The sequence below is a fragment of the Nelumbo lutea genome, chromosome 2, assembly GCF_056320005.1.
Source record: "Nelumbo lutea isolate HS-2025 chromosome 2, American lotus-T2T, whole genome shotgun sequence".
NCBI lineage: Eukaryota > Viridiplantae > Streptophyta > Magnoliopsida > Proteales > Nelumbonaceae > Nelumbo > Nelumbo lutea.
In genome coordinates, this window is record NC_142685.1 from 50137468 (window position 1) to 50152938 (window position 15471).

A 15471-nucleotide genomic window follows, 5' to 3' on the forward strand; every position below is an offset into this window, starting at 1 on the left:
ATAAATAAAGCATTTGTCCAGGGATGTCTTGTAGATTTTTTTCCTTGTTCCTACTTTCCATCCCAATTTTGCTATACTGACTGCATTGATCCGTTTCAGATTCTTAACTCCCCATCCTCTATTTGTCTTTAAGGTACAAAATTAAAATTTTCCTACTTGACTAAGTTCATGCCATTTGTTCCCTTTTGCTTTCATAGGAAGCCTCCCCGTTTCCTTTCTATTGTTTCAATCGCTGCTTTGGGGAGTTTGAACATTCTCATAAGAAATTGAGGAAGAGTGCATAGAGTAGCTTTAAGAAGGGTTGCTCTCTACCTGCTAGAGAGAGAGGGGTGTTTCTCTTCCATCAAGTTAGTTTCCTAACCACTTTTTTCTCTATTTTTTAAAAAGTTGCTATAGTGACCCTCCCCTGTATGATTGGGGCACCCAAATCAATTTTCCCAAGAAGGGATTTTAATCTATTCACTATCCACTTTTGTAATAATCTTATAACTCGTATTGCATAGACTTATAAGCCTGAAATTTTCTGCCATAACCGAGTTGTCAGTTTTTGTTTTAGGGATAAGAGTTATAAATGTTTTATTTATTTATTTCTCTTGTCAATTTTCCTGAGTGGGAGAATGCTTTCACTGTATCCTCTATTGTTTCTCCTATCATTAACTCTATATTTCTTTAAAAAATATGCATCAACTCCACTGGGCCCGGTGCCTTTGTGTCTCCCATAGAGTTGACTACATCCCAATTTTTTTGGGATGTAAAATGATCCTCATTTTGACTATCACTAATAATCGATTTTACTTCCTACAGGACCTCATCAATGTTATTTACCTCCCACCCTTAAATCTTTCCTCAAATTTTCTCAAGAAAACCTCTTTGATCTCATTAACACCCTCAATCCGGTTTTTATTTCTTCTAATTAAGGTGGAGGTATGGAAAAATTTTGTATTCATGTTGTTCCTGGATTTCTGGGCCCAAAACATTTTTTACTCATTAACATTTTATTTAATTGTCTCTGTAACACGATCTCTCTACTAATTAGATCCCTTCTACTTGGCTCGTCCGTTAGATCTTCTTGATTTTTCCTAATAAGCTCCATAATCTTATTCTTCTCATCATGGATGTTGCCAAAAACTTGTTTGTTCCAATTTTTAATTACCTCTACAGTTCGGTTTCTCTTCTTCAAGAACTGGACGCCTTTGGACCCTGTATCCCTTTTATTCCATGAAGAGTTAATAATTTTTTCCAAGTGGGGTGTCCGATCATGTTGGAAGGGGAAGGGTAGTGGTACGTATTTTGTTGGTAGGAAATCGGGACTCAGCCATCTTAGTAGTTGAATTAGTTTGCATTCTCTATACTGAACTAATAGGTTGGGTTCAGGGACGACCACCTGTTGCATTAACTCATTCTTAGACTGATTAAAGCTAAAACATCAACAATGCAGAGAATAAGCATGTTCAGATGGTCTGATTGGGGCATTTTCCTTTTTGTTGATTACTAGTAGAATGGCCCGGGGAATGTAAACCAGTGAATGATTACTCATAAGCAGAATTTACTACGTTGGGTGTGGTCACTTAGGTTGATTCTTGATCGGCTGTGTTAGCATCAATTTGTTTGATTATTGAAGCTTTGACCTAAAATGAAATTAAATTTCAATTTCTTTAATCTTAATCATGGTTTTTAAAATCGGATCGGACTAGATGGTCGGACCGGAAAAACCGGGAACTGGTCAGGTGACCAGTTCCTTTTTCCCCAAAAATCGAATTTCCCCCCAAAACCGTTGATTTTGGTTAGTGAACCGCTGAACCGGGTGGTTAACCGTTTAGACCCGATAACCAGACCCCTGACCGGTTCAGTCTCCAAATCGATTTTAAAAACCATGTTCCTAATTGAGTAGGACTGATATGGTTAAAAAAACAGAATTAAATTAAAACATGATTAATGATTCCACTTAATATATAATGTAAATGTGAATATATAAAAGTATGCAAAAAGTGTAAACAGGTACCGTAATTGATGCATCTGTATTTAGTTTGTACTATAATTGTATATGCACAAGGAGGCAAATAAATTAACAAAAGGTTAAGAAACAACCACGTGCAGGTACTTCCAATAAAAATCCCTCCACAATAACTTGTATGAACCATATAAATGTTCAACTTGTATCTGGGAAAGAAAATGAAAAACAAGACAATTGTGTGATAAATTTCCTTTATATTAAGGAAATAAAAAATAGTAAACAAAAGAAAAAGAAAATTCAATTTATTTTTATGGATCAAACAAAATGTTGAATGGAATTAAAAAGAAACTTCAATAAAATTTTTATTGAAAATTAAAAAGAGCCTAAATCATATAAATTGTGTTCAACATGCAGAAACCAAATGACCCACTGTCATATGGGGACAAAAACATGAAAGAGATGAGTCCAAAATTTTCAATAATTAAAGGTTAATATTAACATTGCAAAAATGGAATGGTTGCTAATGAGATTCATCATTAGAGTTATAAGTGCCCTCTATAGACTGACATATCTGCTTTGTCTATGGATTTATTTCTAATCCATGTTTGTATGGGCTTAATCTAATAGACAATATATCTAAAGGGGAAAAGAAAAGAAATTGAGAAATGACCAACATTAGATAACATTACCAGGACTCAATTAAGTTAAGAAAATCTCAAGATATGGATAGTTCTGAGCTTAAGTTCAATTCAAAATTCAGTTTTCATGATAATTATCCCCTTAGCGCAATAAGTTCAATTATCTTCAAAATTGAAGAAAATAGACACCTAGAGTTCCATATGTGACAACTGTCAATGCCGAAACATGCTTTGCTATCTTTCTCTTGTTTGCCTTTTAGGACCAAAATCATTCATGAATGCATAAGAGAAACTTTCTGTTTTCGAACGCTAATTAGAGGGTGTTCGCCAAATAGGACAACTAATATTTGCATTGTTGCATGGATGAGAAGGGGAGAAACATACGAATGGAAGAAATGAGGCTGTTCGCCCAAAATCTAGTTGCCCCCTTCGCTTCAGTCATTTTAATAGAGGATAGGATTGGAAATAAGAAATCAGGGAGGGGTAGGATTTTAACTATAAAATCAGGGTATTTGGACGATGGACGATTTGTTTGCTTCAGCCATTTTAAGAGAGGAGAGGGAATAGAGTTGGAATTAAAAATCAGGGAGGGGTAGGATTTGGACGATGGACGATTCTTTCACTTCAGTCATTTTAAGAGGGGAGATAGAATTGAAATTAAAAAATCAGGGAGGGATAGGATTTGATTGTGTGATTGTGTGATATCATTCAAATGACTTCAGTCATTTTGGACTATGGATGATTCGTCCTTTTCTCTTTTTTTATAAATGGGTAAGACAAAGAAATTGATTGTGTGATATCATTCAAGTGTACTTCCTCAACAGTCACAAGTGCAAAAGGTATAATTTGCTATATTTGCTAGGTAGTTGGCAGAACGGTAGCCTTAGGGGTGTAACCAATTGGTTTTGGGTTAATTCAAATCAAAATCAATTTGGATGGATTGGACGGACCAAGACATCAAATTAGACCAATCCAGACTTGATGATCCAAATTTCAAAGTATTTATTGGATTGGACCTGGTCCATCCATAATGAATTTATATTGGATTGGGTCGGATTGAACCAATGTCCGGTCCATTGATAGAAGAATACAGGTATAGACCATGTTTGGGATGAAAGTGGAACCAATCTAAATTAAAAATACATCTGAACAGATTGGACGGTCCAAACATTGATTTCGACCAGTCCAAAATGGTCTAAAGTACTCTTCAGATTGGACTGACCTGGACCATCTGTAATGGACTCATTTTGGACAAAATTCAATTGGACCAAATCAGGTCCAATTCCATACCTTGCTACCATGTTTAATCTCCCTATACATACCATCACTGACTTGGAGTCTCATCTCAGATTGGACTGACCTGGACCATCTGTAATGGACTCATTTTGGACAAAATTCAATTGGACCAAATCAGGTCCAATTCCATACCTTGCTACCATGTTTAATCTCCCTATACATACCATCACTGACTTGGAGTCTCATGCTTGTCCTCTTTTATCTGTAGCACTTTGAACCTCCCCATCGACCTGTTTGGGATGGAAGTGGAACCAATCTAAATTAAAACACATCTGAACAGATTGGACGGTCCAAACATTGATTTCGACCAGTCCAAAATGATCTAAAGTATTCTTCAGATTGGACTGACCTGCACCATCTGCAATGGACTCATTTTGGACAAAATTCAATTGGACCAAATCAGGTCCAACTTAATTCCATACCTTGCTACCATGTTTAATCTCCCTATACATACCATCACTGACTTGGAGTCTCATGCTTGTCCTCTTTTATCTGTAGCACTTTGAACCTCCCCATCGACCTGTTAGAGAATATCAACCTCAACCTATTCAAGGACCACACTGTTTGCTTTTAGGTTGAATGGTTTTTTGATATGGTATCAGAGCCATTAATGAGGATTGAACACTAGATCTTTTTTGAACTGTTTGTCTCATGCTAGCAACACGCCTCCCTCGTTGAAACAGCTTCCACCTGGTCTACCTGATTACTTTATTCAATTTTGATTTCTCAATTGCAAAAGGCTGCTCATTGACTGAAGAATACTCATAAATTATCAAAAGAAATTCTTTACAGGTTCTGAATTCAAAATATCTATCACCTACAGAGTACAGAGAAACACCGTATTCTTTACAATCTTGAGTCATTTTGACCTTTATTGGCTTCCATTTACAAAACAACTATAAATACAGGCAACTGAATCTCCCCTTCCCATCCTGCCCAAGTGTGTGTGTGTTTTTCACGCATCTGTGCATATGAAATTTTCATTACCGAATGTGGGTTCGTCCAAGTGACCAAACTCCAGTATCTCTAACAGGTGCCTGAAATACAAATAACAGAATGAGTTTAGAATAGGATTAGAGGATTCTGAACGTAATTTGCAGCAAGAAAAATAGCTATCATACTTACTGGTGCTTTCACTGAAGGGAAGACATTCCAAAATCGCAAGGTTTCATCCCCGGCTCCGGTAACAATAGTCTGCAAGCATTATCCAGTTTTAGTTTGATAAACACTTGAATGGTAAATGTCGCACACATAAACATAGTAACTTATTTACCTGAACAAATGTGCATATATTGATATACTTTATACATTTATGTAATGTGTAAGCATGTGATGAGAACTGTTGTGTAAAACCCAGAAATACTGATTTGAATGGCACACAAAAATAAGTAAAACAGAAACAAAGAGAAGAAAGAAACAGAGCACACACAGATTTATATGTGGTTTGGCTTATAGCATACGTCTACGGGCGAAGGAGGAGGCAGATATTTACTATAAATCAGCAACTGAGATTATAGAAATTGTGCTCTACTCTCTCACACCAAGCCCTACGCTTTCCACCATTAACCACTGAAATTTTGCCTTGAGATTTTTCTCAACTTGATTCAGAGCAGGTCATGAAGCAGACCACAAAAAAGTAAAAAAAAAAAAAAAGTCAAGGCGCAAACATAACAAGCAAAAAAAAAATCTAGAGAAATTAGTATCTTACCTGGCCATCAGGAGACATTGCAAGATAAAGTACTCGCAAACTATGACCCGTTAGAGTTGCAACCTGTGATATCAAAGTTGAGTTCTTTAAAGAGAATTGTTGTAGTAATCTAGAGTTCAGAGAGGTCCAAAATTGAGTTTGGCAGAAATGCATATGCTGAGGTGGATGTGTGAACAAATTCTAAAGGATATATCAGAAATGAAGTCATCCGAATGAACCTAGATAGCTCCTACAGCTGATAAAATGAGAGAAAATAGATGAAGATGGTTTGGTCATGTGCATAATCATCGGACACCTATAAAAAGAAGTGATCTGTTGCAAGTGGTAGGGACTTGAAGGGCTAGGGTTAGAAGGAAATGGGTGGAAGTATTAAAAAATGATTTGAGCGCTAGTAATTTAACAATGGATATGGCATTAAATGGACGGAACGATGAAGCAGGATTCATGTAACAGACCCCATATGGTTGGGGGATAAAGCTTAGATAATTGATGAATCTTAGAGTGCATAGAGAAACAATAAAAGATTAAAGATTTACAAATTTTCCCAATGTTAGATAAAAATAGCGAAATAAACCTTCTTTATTGCAAAATGAATTGGGGTTTTTTCTCATTTCAAGATTTGTGCTTTCAACCATTTATGGGGTAAAACTTATTACAGATATATAGGTGAATGTTTACAAGTTTTAAAACAATACCTTCCCCATTGATGGATATTTCCACACCATGATTTGATTCTGGGAGTACCCATGAGTGCTGACCAGCTCATTTACATTCTTACTCCATGCTAAATTACAGACCTGCAAGTGGAGTAGTCAGCAACAGGTAATTAATTACTGATGCCCAAAGCGTAGATTAGTTGATATATAATTAAGCAAGGATAACCTGGCTTCCTGTGTCCACACTGTTCAACTGGTTGCCATTTGTGGTGTTCCAGAATCGAATACACCGATCAGCAGTTCCTCCTCCAGATGCAAGAAGGCCATTCTGGTGAGGTGACCAAGCAATGGCTTTGACGGCAGCTGTGTGCTCTGTAAGTTTCAAGACTGGCTGCTGAGAATGCTGGTTCCAGACCAACAGCTGAACAAAACAGTTAAAAACCAGCCATAAATTAGTGCCTTTGCCAAAGACAAGGTTAGAAATTGAGGGATAGAATTGATTAATGAACTTTAGTACCTGATTATCATTGCCACCTGATGCAAGTTCCCTGTCATCGTGGGACCATTTCAGGCCGCATACCTGACCCATTGAAAACAAAGCAGAACAAGATCGTTACATTTTACAGAGGCCCAAATAGAAAAAACCAGATTTTACGTTCTCCACCAGGAGTTGCTTGTAGGCTGTAGCCATGTCCATGACAAGTGCATGACAAAGCATGTGTATTTGCCTATGAAGGCCAATGACAAAAAGCCGACAAGGCTTTACCTCAGATTTATGACCTGAAAGCTTGCTGACAAAGTCGCTTGGGACTCGAAGATCGTGTTGAAGTATATTACGATCTCTACTTCCAGAAGACAATATGCGTGAGCTCCATGCAAGTACTCCAGTTCTTGTTTGATGCCCACCCATGGTTCGGACCCGCTTGCACTGAGTGCCGTCCCAAATCTATGACAAAATTTCAGAGCGCTCGGTAAGCCTCAACGACGTATAATATGTGATTTAACTTAATGATAGATATACAATTACTAACCTGAACTTCACCAAGATTTGTACCGATTGATATATATGAACCCTCACGGGTCCATTGGACAGAGCACACGCTGTCAGTAGGTCCCAAGTCGCACAGTTTTGTCACCTGAGAACGTAAAAAAATAACAAATTCTTCAAATATCCTTCTAAAATCTGCAGGAATACCAAGAAACACTGCAGAGAAGAGAAAGTAGAGTTTGCAATAATAGAAAAGGGAAAAAAAATCAAAGGCCCAAACAACTATATTCTGAAAGAGCTCTTGGGGTAGTAGTTAAATTAGGATTTCACTTCCTCCATTGGCCAGTGGAGATGGTGAAGATCTATTACCTTGCTGGTTGACGCAGTCCAGAGGTAGACGCAGGTGCCCAGTCCAACTGCGAGGACGTTTTGTGAAGACCAATCGACAAGGTTCAGGTAGAAATCATCTTGAAGTGAGGGGGCATCCAGAACCTGCAACCCATTCCATATCTAATGAGCAACCATTTCTCATACTTGTTACATTAATGGGGTTCTTCCAGACAATACTCCTATGTTCAATCATCAATAAAAAAATTAATCCTTTAGTAGCTTCGTTACTTTTAGTCCCAAGCTACCTCAAGCATCTACTTTTCTTCTTTGAGTTTTGCCCCCAGCTTGTGCTAGCTCTCCCATGAATATGCAACGATTTTAAGATATTTATGTTTTTTATGCATTATATCAGAAGAAGGTTAGGAGATTTCCCACTGAATTTAGAAAGATTTACGAGCTAATCTTCTTCCCCCTTCAAATGTACCGAGCTTTTATAACTTATGTTCGTTGAGAAAAAAGGATAATTGGAATGAAAATATTTGGGGAAAAACTAGGAACTCGAGCATTGTACCTTGTGAGGTGTCTTGGGTACCTTCCTAGGTGGTTTGGGAGGGGTAGAAGCCTCCCCAGAGATGGTCACATCGTGACCCAGCATAGATGGAGAGTATGGGGAACTTGGAGTTGAAGGATCTGTCTTGAACCGCAACATGTTCTTGCTGGGGCTCATGGGTGAAGCCTGACCTGCAGGAGAGAACGACCCAAAATCAGTCCCGAAAAGCTCGTTCTTCAGCAATCTAGAATAAGCCTCGCTTCCCCCTTCTTTGACAGGTGAAGCCTTCTCGACAAGCCCAAATGTGTGGAGTCTTGAAGAGGATCTGCAAGGTATGAATCTATCACTGCAGGCGGCTTTTGATGGAGACGACAAGTTCGAGATGGCTCGAAAGGAAGTGGAGAACGTGTCAAGGTGAAGCGAGGTTTCAGTCATTCCTGCCGGGAGATTCAACCCGCTTTTCCTTCTCTGGGTTGAATCCATTGCTGGCTTGTGCTTCTGCGCTTGTTTTTCTTCTCTACTGAATTGGGAGCGAAGGATTTTCTCGGGGAGTTTCAAAGGACTCTCTGCAACGTCGAAGAAGAAGATAGATGGGTTTTTTTTTTTTTTTGTAATGTCACAAAAACAACATCAACAACGGTCACTTTGGAAGAGCTTAAAAATGCGCTCCAAAGCGGATTGGGTTTTTGAACTTTGGCGTATACGGTACAGACAATCCCAACGGTTAGTCCATCTCGTACTTTTTCTTTATTCTTTTTCTCAGTTTTGTTGCAATGAGCACTTGCACAACTGAAGTCCTTTGCGCATGAGCTCTTTGCCGTGGATTATGGAGAAAAGGAGATCTAATAAGAGACTTTGATACAGTGTTGCTGCCGCTCCCTATCCACAGAAGACCGCAGCCGCATATCTCACATTCAAGGCGGGTAGAGAAAAGTGGGCAGGAAATCCGGTTTGGTTGCAAACAGCATTAAAGATACGAACTTACTAAGAGATATGCTTAATTAAACCTTTTAAAAATGGGAAATTGTCTTAAAATTCACCATGAATTTTCAACATTTCTCGTAAATTCATCATAATTTTTTAAAATATCTAAAGTTCACCATGTTTTATTTTCCAACACTCACTTTTCAAGTTTCTATTAGTGCACAATTAATGCTTCTTAACTGAGGTGTCCATGTCAGCATAAATAACAATTTTCATGACCAAATTACCCTTGAATGGTGAGTTAGAGGAAAAATGGTCTTTTTTAGTTTTTAATTTTCTTATTTTTTTTTTGCATTTAGTGTTTTTTTATAGTTTCCGCTTTCTTACATTTTTCTATTTTCTACAATCTATAAACTTTTGGTGTTTTTTCTACAATTTTTATTTTCTGATTTTGTTTTTCAATTATAGTTTCTATAATTTGAAAATAATTTTTTACTTTGTTTGCAATTTCTATAATTTTTTATATTTTTTGTAATTTCCATGTTTTTATGTATTTTATATTTGAAAATATTTTTTTGAACATTTCCTTTTCTTCATGTCTAAATATTAAAATGGTAATATATTAACACTCGTTAATTTATTTTGTATGTATTTCATATTTTTCTATGAAGGTTAAAATGGTAATATATTAACGCCCATTAGTCTGTTTAGTGTCAAGTTAGTGACATGGTGAGTTTTAGAAATTTTAAAAAGTTGTGGTGAGTTTAAGAGAAATGCTGAAAACTCATGGTGAGTTTTAGACAATTTCCCTTTTAAAATTAAAACATTAACCCCTATATTTTCAATTCTGCTAAGTGTTAATATCTAGACTAATCCCATGCACTGTTAGTGGAGCCCACCTAAAATAAATCCCAAATCTTATAACAAATCACTGGTTCTTTTCATAAATGACTTAAATGGCCTTTGGTAAATTTGAAGTCTAAAGTTTGAAAAAATAAATTCTAAAAAAGCTTTGAAAGCATTCAACGAAAAATGTGCTTTTTTTTTTTTGCCAATATCTGAATATAGTCAAATTGTTCGAAAATCTAAATGTTGTGATATCTAAAAATTGTGCATTTTATAAATTTACCCCTCAAGTTTTTATTTAAATAAAAATAAATTAAAATTATTAAAATAATAATATTATAGAAAATATTATAATATAATAGAAAAAAGATAAAATACTATGAAAATTGATACATAAAAATATAAAAGAGATGATAAATAAAGTCCAATAAATAATATTTAAAAAAGTAGTAAAATATTAATATTATAAAATAATAAATAATAAATAATAAATAATATCCTATTAATAATTAAAAAAATAAAATTTAAAAAAGATAAAATAGTAAAATTATTATAAATATAATAAAAATGTAAAAGACAAAGGGTATTGATAAATAGAAGTAATAAAAATATAGAAAATATCAAATAATATTATTTAAAAATAAAAAACAAGTGTAAAATATTATAAAATAAATACAAAATATTAAAAAATGGTAATTGAATAAATGAAAATGATGACAAAATTTAAAAAATAGTATAATAAATTAATAAATAAACTGATGAAGGAAGACTTGGCCCGATCTTGTGACCACTCAACACGTGGCAGAGGCAACAGCTCGGCACGACAGTACGCCCAAGGCGCGAGCTCCGAAAGGAGGAACCAGCGGTCCAAGCTCCCCAAAAGGAGCCCGAACTCTCCCTTTGACCCTGAGCCTTACGAGGAGCGCAAAGCGCAACCACCCGAACTGGCCCGCCCCAGGGCAGTTCGGGCCACACCTCTATCTGAACTCAAGACGTCACCTCGCACACCACTCCAGCACTTTGTCTCCAGGACGCCGAACTGGACAGCCATACCTAACCTGACACCAAAGGAGTCTGTATCCTGAGGCGGCGCACCTGACTAACTTAGGATCTAACACTTGACAACCGCACTTCAATGGCCACCTGCCACCGCCACCTCCAGTCATAGAGACGGCTCCGACAAAGAGATCAGTGGCGGTTGTCTGCCCCAGCAAAGGTGATGACACCCGAACTGGTAGAAGTGTAGAGGTAATGATACCTGACTTGATAGGAGCTTGGGAGTGAATGCGCGAAGTGGTTATAAAAGGCTCCCTTCCCCCCCAAGAAGGAGGTAGGTGATAACTTTGTACCATCTGGTTTTTTATCTTGCTTTTGAGAAAATACTAACTTGAGCTTCAGAGCACTCTCACCGGGTTCTCCCCCGGAGATTACTCGTTTTCTCCTCTGTTTCAGGCACCTTTTGCTCTAGCCAGAGGCAAGATCGTTGACAGCTAGGACTGGCCAGATTGCACTCCATCAATTTAAACCATCTTTATTTTTTAGTTTTTCTATATAAAAGATTAGAATTATGGAGAGAGAGTGAGAGTAGAAAAAATATAAATATAAAAAAAAACTTAAAATAGGGTTGAATTTTTTTGAGGGAAGATGAAAAAAAGGGGTATGGGTTTCATGATTTTTTATTAATATTTAAAAAAGGGCTGTTGGGAAAAGGGGTCATTGTAACTTAGAGGAGAAGCTCTTAGGCGTGTTTGAAGACATTGTCTTTAGAATGTTAATTGCCCCCACTCAATTTCATTGAGTTTGCTGTTGGGTTACAAGCAAATTTTTTCCTATGATACAACAAAGCCTTGGGTGAGAATCTGCAGCCAACAAAGTTGAAGAGTCTCCGAAAAAACCTTCTTTGATACAATAGCTGACTGGACTGAGAGAGAGGCAAAGTGATTTTTGAAATTGTGTGTGCAAATACTTGATTCACGCTTCTTAAATAAATTCTGAAGAGTCACGGAGTAGAGGAAGGTACTGATTTAGAAAAGACTCATTGAACAGTCACAATTTCAAAAATTATAACTGTTGATTGATTCCTCTTGATCACACCCTTCACACGAGCAAAGTGCACCTCTGAAGTGCCTAATTGCACCGCACACATGTTGCGTGCATGTTGCATGGCAACAAACCAACACACTCTCTTCTTTATATCTAAGGAGTGTAAATCAACTCCTATTAAAAAACCCAAAGCAATTCTTGTAATTTTCCAATGTGGGATAAGTTAAAAAATGGTTTTAGTAAGAGAAAAACTATTTTTCAAAACATGTGTGCATGTGTATTTTTTCATGTAAATTGACCAATCAAGTCATCAAACCCCATTAGATTTAAGGCACCTTTTGCTCCAACCAGAGGCAAGATCGTTGACAGCTTGAACCGGCCGGATTGCGCTCCATCAATTGGCGTTGTCTGTGGGAAATGCTTCTAAAAGCCTCCCTCTAAAACTCTCATAACCCCTTTTTTCCAAGAAACCCCAATACTCATGGCTTCTTCCAGCAATGCCGGACGTAGCATGGAGATGAACGCCATCGGACAGTTCACCATCCCCCTTCCAATGGATGGGATCCCTAGCCTGAATATGCCACGAACAGTGGCACCCGTGAACCTTCCCGCCATGAACGTCCCCCTTCCTCTCCTTGTCGAGACAACCTTTACCGAACCAACTGCTATCCCCTTGGCGACTAGCCAGAACTAGTTTGATGACTTGATGCAGTGCATGCGGGCAATGCAAGCCCAAATGCAGCAGTTCCAGCAGCACCAAGTACTGCACCACATCTCTTAGTATCACTATCAGCAGCAATTCCCCCAACTGCCTCTGAAGCAACCATAACTTCCACCTCAGCACCCTGCTCCAAAGCCGGTTAAGCCCTCCCCTCATGGCGGACGCCATCACCGAGGAGAAGCCTCCCAACTTTAGAACCCCCCCAAGAGCCAGGCCTCATCTCCGGGCCGAGGGGAAAGAAAAATCACCCCCACCTCGCAGCTCGCCGACGGGTCAGGAACCTCGCCCGCCAAGTCAACACCTCAACACTCCAAATCTGAGCTCCCGCCCACAGAGAATCGATTCAGCGTCCTAACAGCGGACTACCAACAGTCCGGGCCCATTGAGCTCGACAACATAGAGGCCAACAAAGCTAGTACCAGGCCCACTCAGCAATGAAGACGCCAGCGAAGTCACCGAACTGCCACCCGTGTCCTGCCCGAGCTCCAAGGTAAAGAAGAGACAAGCTCAGACGAGGTAAAAGCTGCCTCTATTCTCTCAGTTCCTTCCCCCCTCTCATCAGAACTCCTTGTAGTCCCCATGCCTAGAGATTTCAAACTCCCCCCTTTAGACAAGTTTGATGGGTCCTTCGACCCCAACGACCACGTTGATGCCTTCCAGTCCCAAATGCACCTGGTAAGGGCCAGTGAATCATGCATGTGCGTGGCCTTCACTACCACCTTCAGAGAGGTGGCCCGCACCTGGTACAGGAACCTGCACCCGGATCAATAAGAAGCTTGGCCCAGTTCGTGCAGGTCTTCACCGCGCACTTCGTTACCAGCAAGCGGTGCCCCAGAACCGAGGAGAGCATCTTCGGAGTAGTCCAGAGGGAAGGATAGTCCATCCAGGGCTACATCAAGTGGTTCAATGATACGTGCTTGCAGATACCACGATTGGACCCCGCGGTGCAGCTTGCGGCAGCCAAGAGAGGAGTGACACACAAGGAAGTTCAAGTGGCACATGGTAGTAAACCAGCCCATGACCGTAGCTGAATTCCTTAAGCTCGCGGATAAATTCATGAGAACAGAGGAGGAGATCAACCAAAGGACCGAAAGCGGGATCAAGAAAAGGAAGAGGGAAGGCGAGCCCTCCAACCCGGATGACAGAAGAAGGAAAGATCCAGCCCGAGTGGCACGAAATTGGAATACGCACTACGCTTTGAGTTCGTGGCATCCAACAATGAGGCGGAGTATGAGGCATTGATAGCCGGGCTGGCCCTAGCGCAAAAGGTAAGAGCGAAACACTTAGTTTTCTGCAGCGATTCCCAACTTGTGGTCAACCAGGTTACGGGCGAATACGAAGCATGCGAGCTAACTATGATCGCCTACTTGGCAAAGGTAAAGGAGGCTCTGCTCAACTTCCAATCACACTTCATCAAGCAAATCCCGAGGTCAGAGAACACTAAGGCCAACGCCCTGTCCCAGTTGGCTAGCATCAGTCCAACGCCATGAGAACCGTGTACATAGAGGACTTACCTCGACCTAGCATTCTTGGTGGGGTAGAGGAGGTCGCTCCCATCCTTGAAGCAGAGCTAAGCTGGATTGACCCACTCGCGAGCTTCTTGCTAGATGGGACCCTCCCTGTGAACTGCAACGCAGCCAGAAGGGTGCAGTGCCAGGCAGCCAAATATGTCATGATAGACGAACGGCTGTACCGACGGTCCTACACGCTCCCCTACCTGCGTTGCTTGCGACCTACCGAAGCCGAGCTCGTACTCCGTGACACTCATGAAGGTCTGTGCGGCGGACACTTGGGAGCAGGGACCTCACCCAAAAGGCACTTCGACAAGGGTACTACTGGCCAACGATGAAGGCAGAGGCCGTCGAACTTGTCAGAAAATGCGACAAGTGTCAAAAGCATGCCAATATCCACCATCAGCCTGCCGCTGACATCAAGTATCTCACCAGTCCATGGCCCTTTGCGCAATGGGGCATCGACCTCCTAGGGCCATTCCCGCCAGCAACAGGTGGGAGGAAGTTCCTAGTGGTGGCGGTAGATTACTTCACAAAGTGGGTAGAAGCTGAACCTCTCGCAACAGTTACAGCTCAAAACGTACATAACTTCTTCTGGAAGAACATAGTATGTCGCTTCGGGTTACCTCGGGTACTGATCTTCGACAATGGCAAGTAGTTCGAGGACATCAAGTTTCAGGAATGGTGCCAAGATATGGGGATTCGGCAGAACTTCACATCGGTCGCGCATCCGCAGGAAAACGGTCAAATAGAAGTGATGAACAGAGCTATCCTCCATGGATTGAAAGCGCGGATAGACCAAGCTAAAGGGTTGTGGGCGGATGAGCTACCAAGTGTTCTATGGATTCACCGAACTACGTAAAAAACTGCCACAGGAGAGACCCCCTTTAAACTCACCTACGGCACTGAAGCGGTAATCCAGGCAGAGATCGAAGTACCTACACTGCGACTAGAAGCATATGACAATCAGACAAATGGAGACGAACTACGTACCAACCTAGACCTACTGGACGAGGTAAGAGGCCTCATGTACATCTGGACCACAGCTTACCAGCAAAGAGTAGCTCGATACTACAATGCCAGAGTAAAAAAGCGGAACTTCTGCGTCAGTGACTTGGTTCTCCGTAAGATCATGGCACCCGAGCCCGGTGTGGGCAAACTTGGACCGAATTGGGAAGGGCCCTACCGAGTAAATAGAGCGCTCGGGGGAGCATATGAGCTTGAAACTTTAGAGGGCAAACAAGTACCCGGAGCGTGGAACGTTGTTAACTTGAGACGATACTACCTATAGATCACCAAGCGAAGT

General features: G+C 40.1%; 1 protein-coding gene across 2 annotated transcripts; it reads right to left on the reverse strand.

Annotated features, from left to right (window-relative positions):
* Positions 1–4635: 4635 nt before the first annotated feature.
* FZR3 (FIZZY-related 3) lies at positions 4636–8790 on the reverse strand. 2 transcript variants are annotated; one of them, XR_016107412.1, is made up of 11 exons: positions 8142–8784; positions 7610–7732; positions 7284–7388; positions 7019–7198; positions 6770–6832; positions 6479–6673; positions 6292–6393; positions 5597–5659; positions 5318–5486; positions 5014–5082; positions 4636–4925 (listed from the first exon to the last, which is right to left on the reverse strand). XR_016107412.1 is itself a non-coding variant. In XM_088970736.1 (10 exons), the coding sequence occupies exons 1-10, from the start codon at positions 8601–8603 to the stop codon at positions 4872–4874; spliced, it is 1416 nt and encodes a 471-aa protein (XP_088826862.1). In that variant the 5' UTR covers positions 8604–8790; the 3' UTR covers positions 4636–4871. The 2 variants fall into 2 exon arrangements, 1 of the variants encoding a protein (XP_088826862.1); XM_088970736.1 differs by lacking the exon at positions 5318–5486 and having other exon boundaries at positions 8142–8790.
* Between the last annotated feature and the right edge of the window lie 6681 nt (positions 8791–15471).

Bases quoted from the DNA above. Each gene is read 5' to 3' on its own strand.
- FZR3 (XM_088970736.1), bottom strand. From the start codon at position 8,603: ATGGATTCAACCCAGAGAAGGAAAAGCGGGTTGAATCTCCCGGCAGGA. The intron at 6,674-6,769 runs GTACTAAAGTTC...TGTTTTGTTCAG, and splicing joins CAGGTGGCAATGATAATCAG to CTGTTGGTCTGGAACCAGCA. The intron at 4,926-5,013 runs GTAAGTATGATA...TTTGTATTTCAG, and splicing joins TCCCTTCAGTGAAAGCACCA to GCACCTGTTAGAGATACTGG.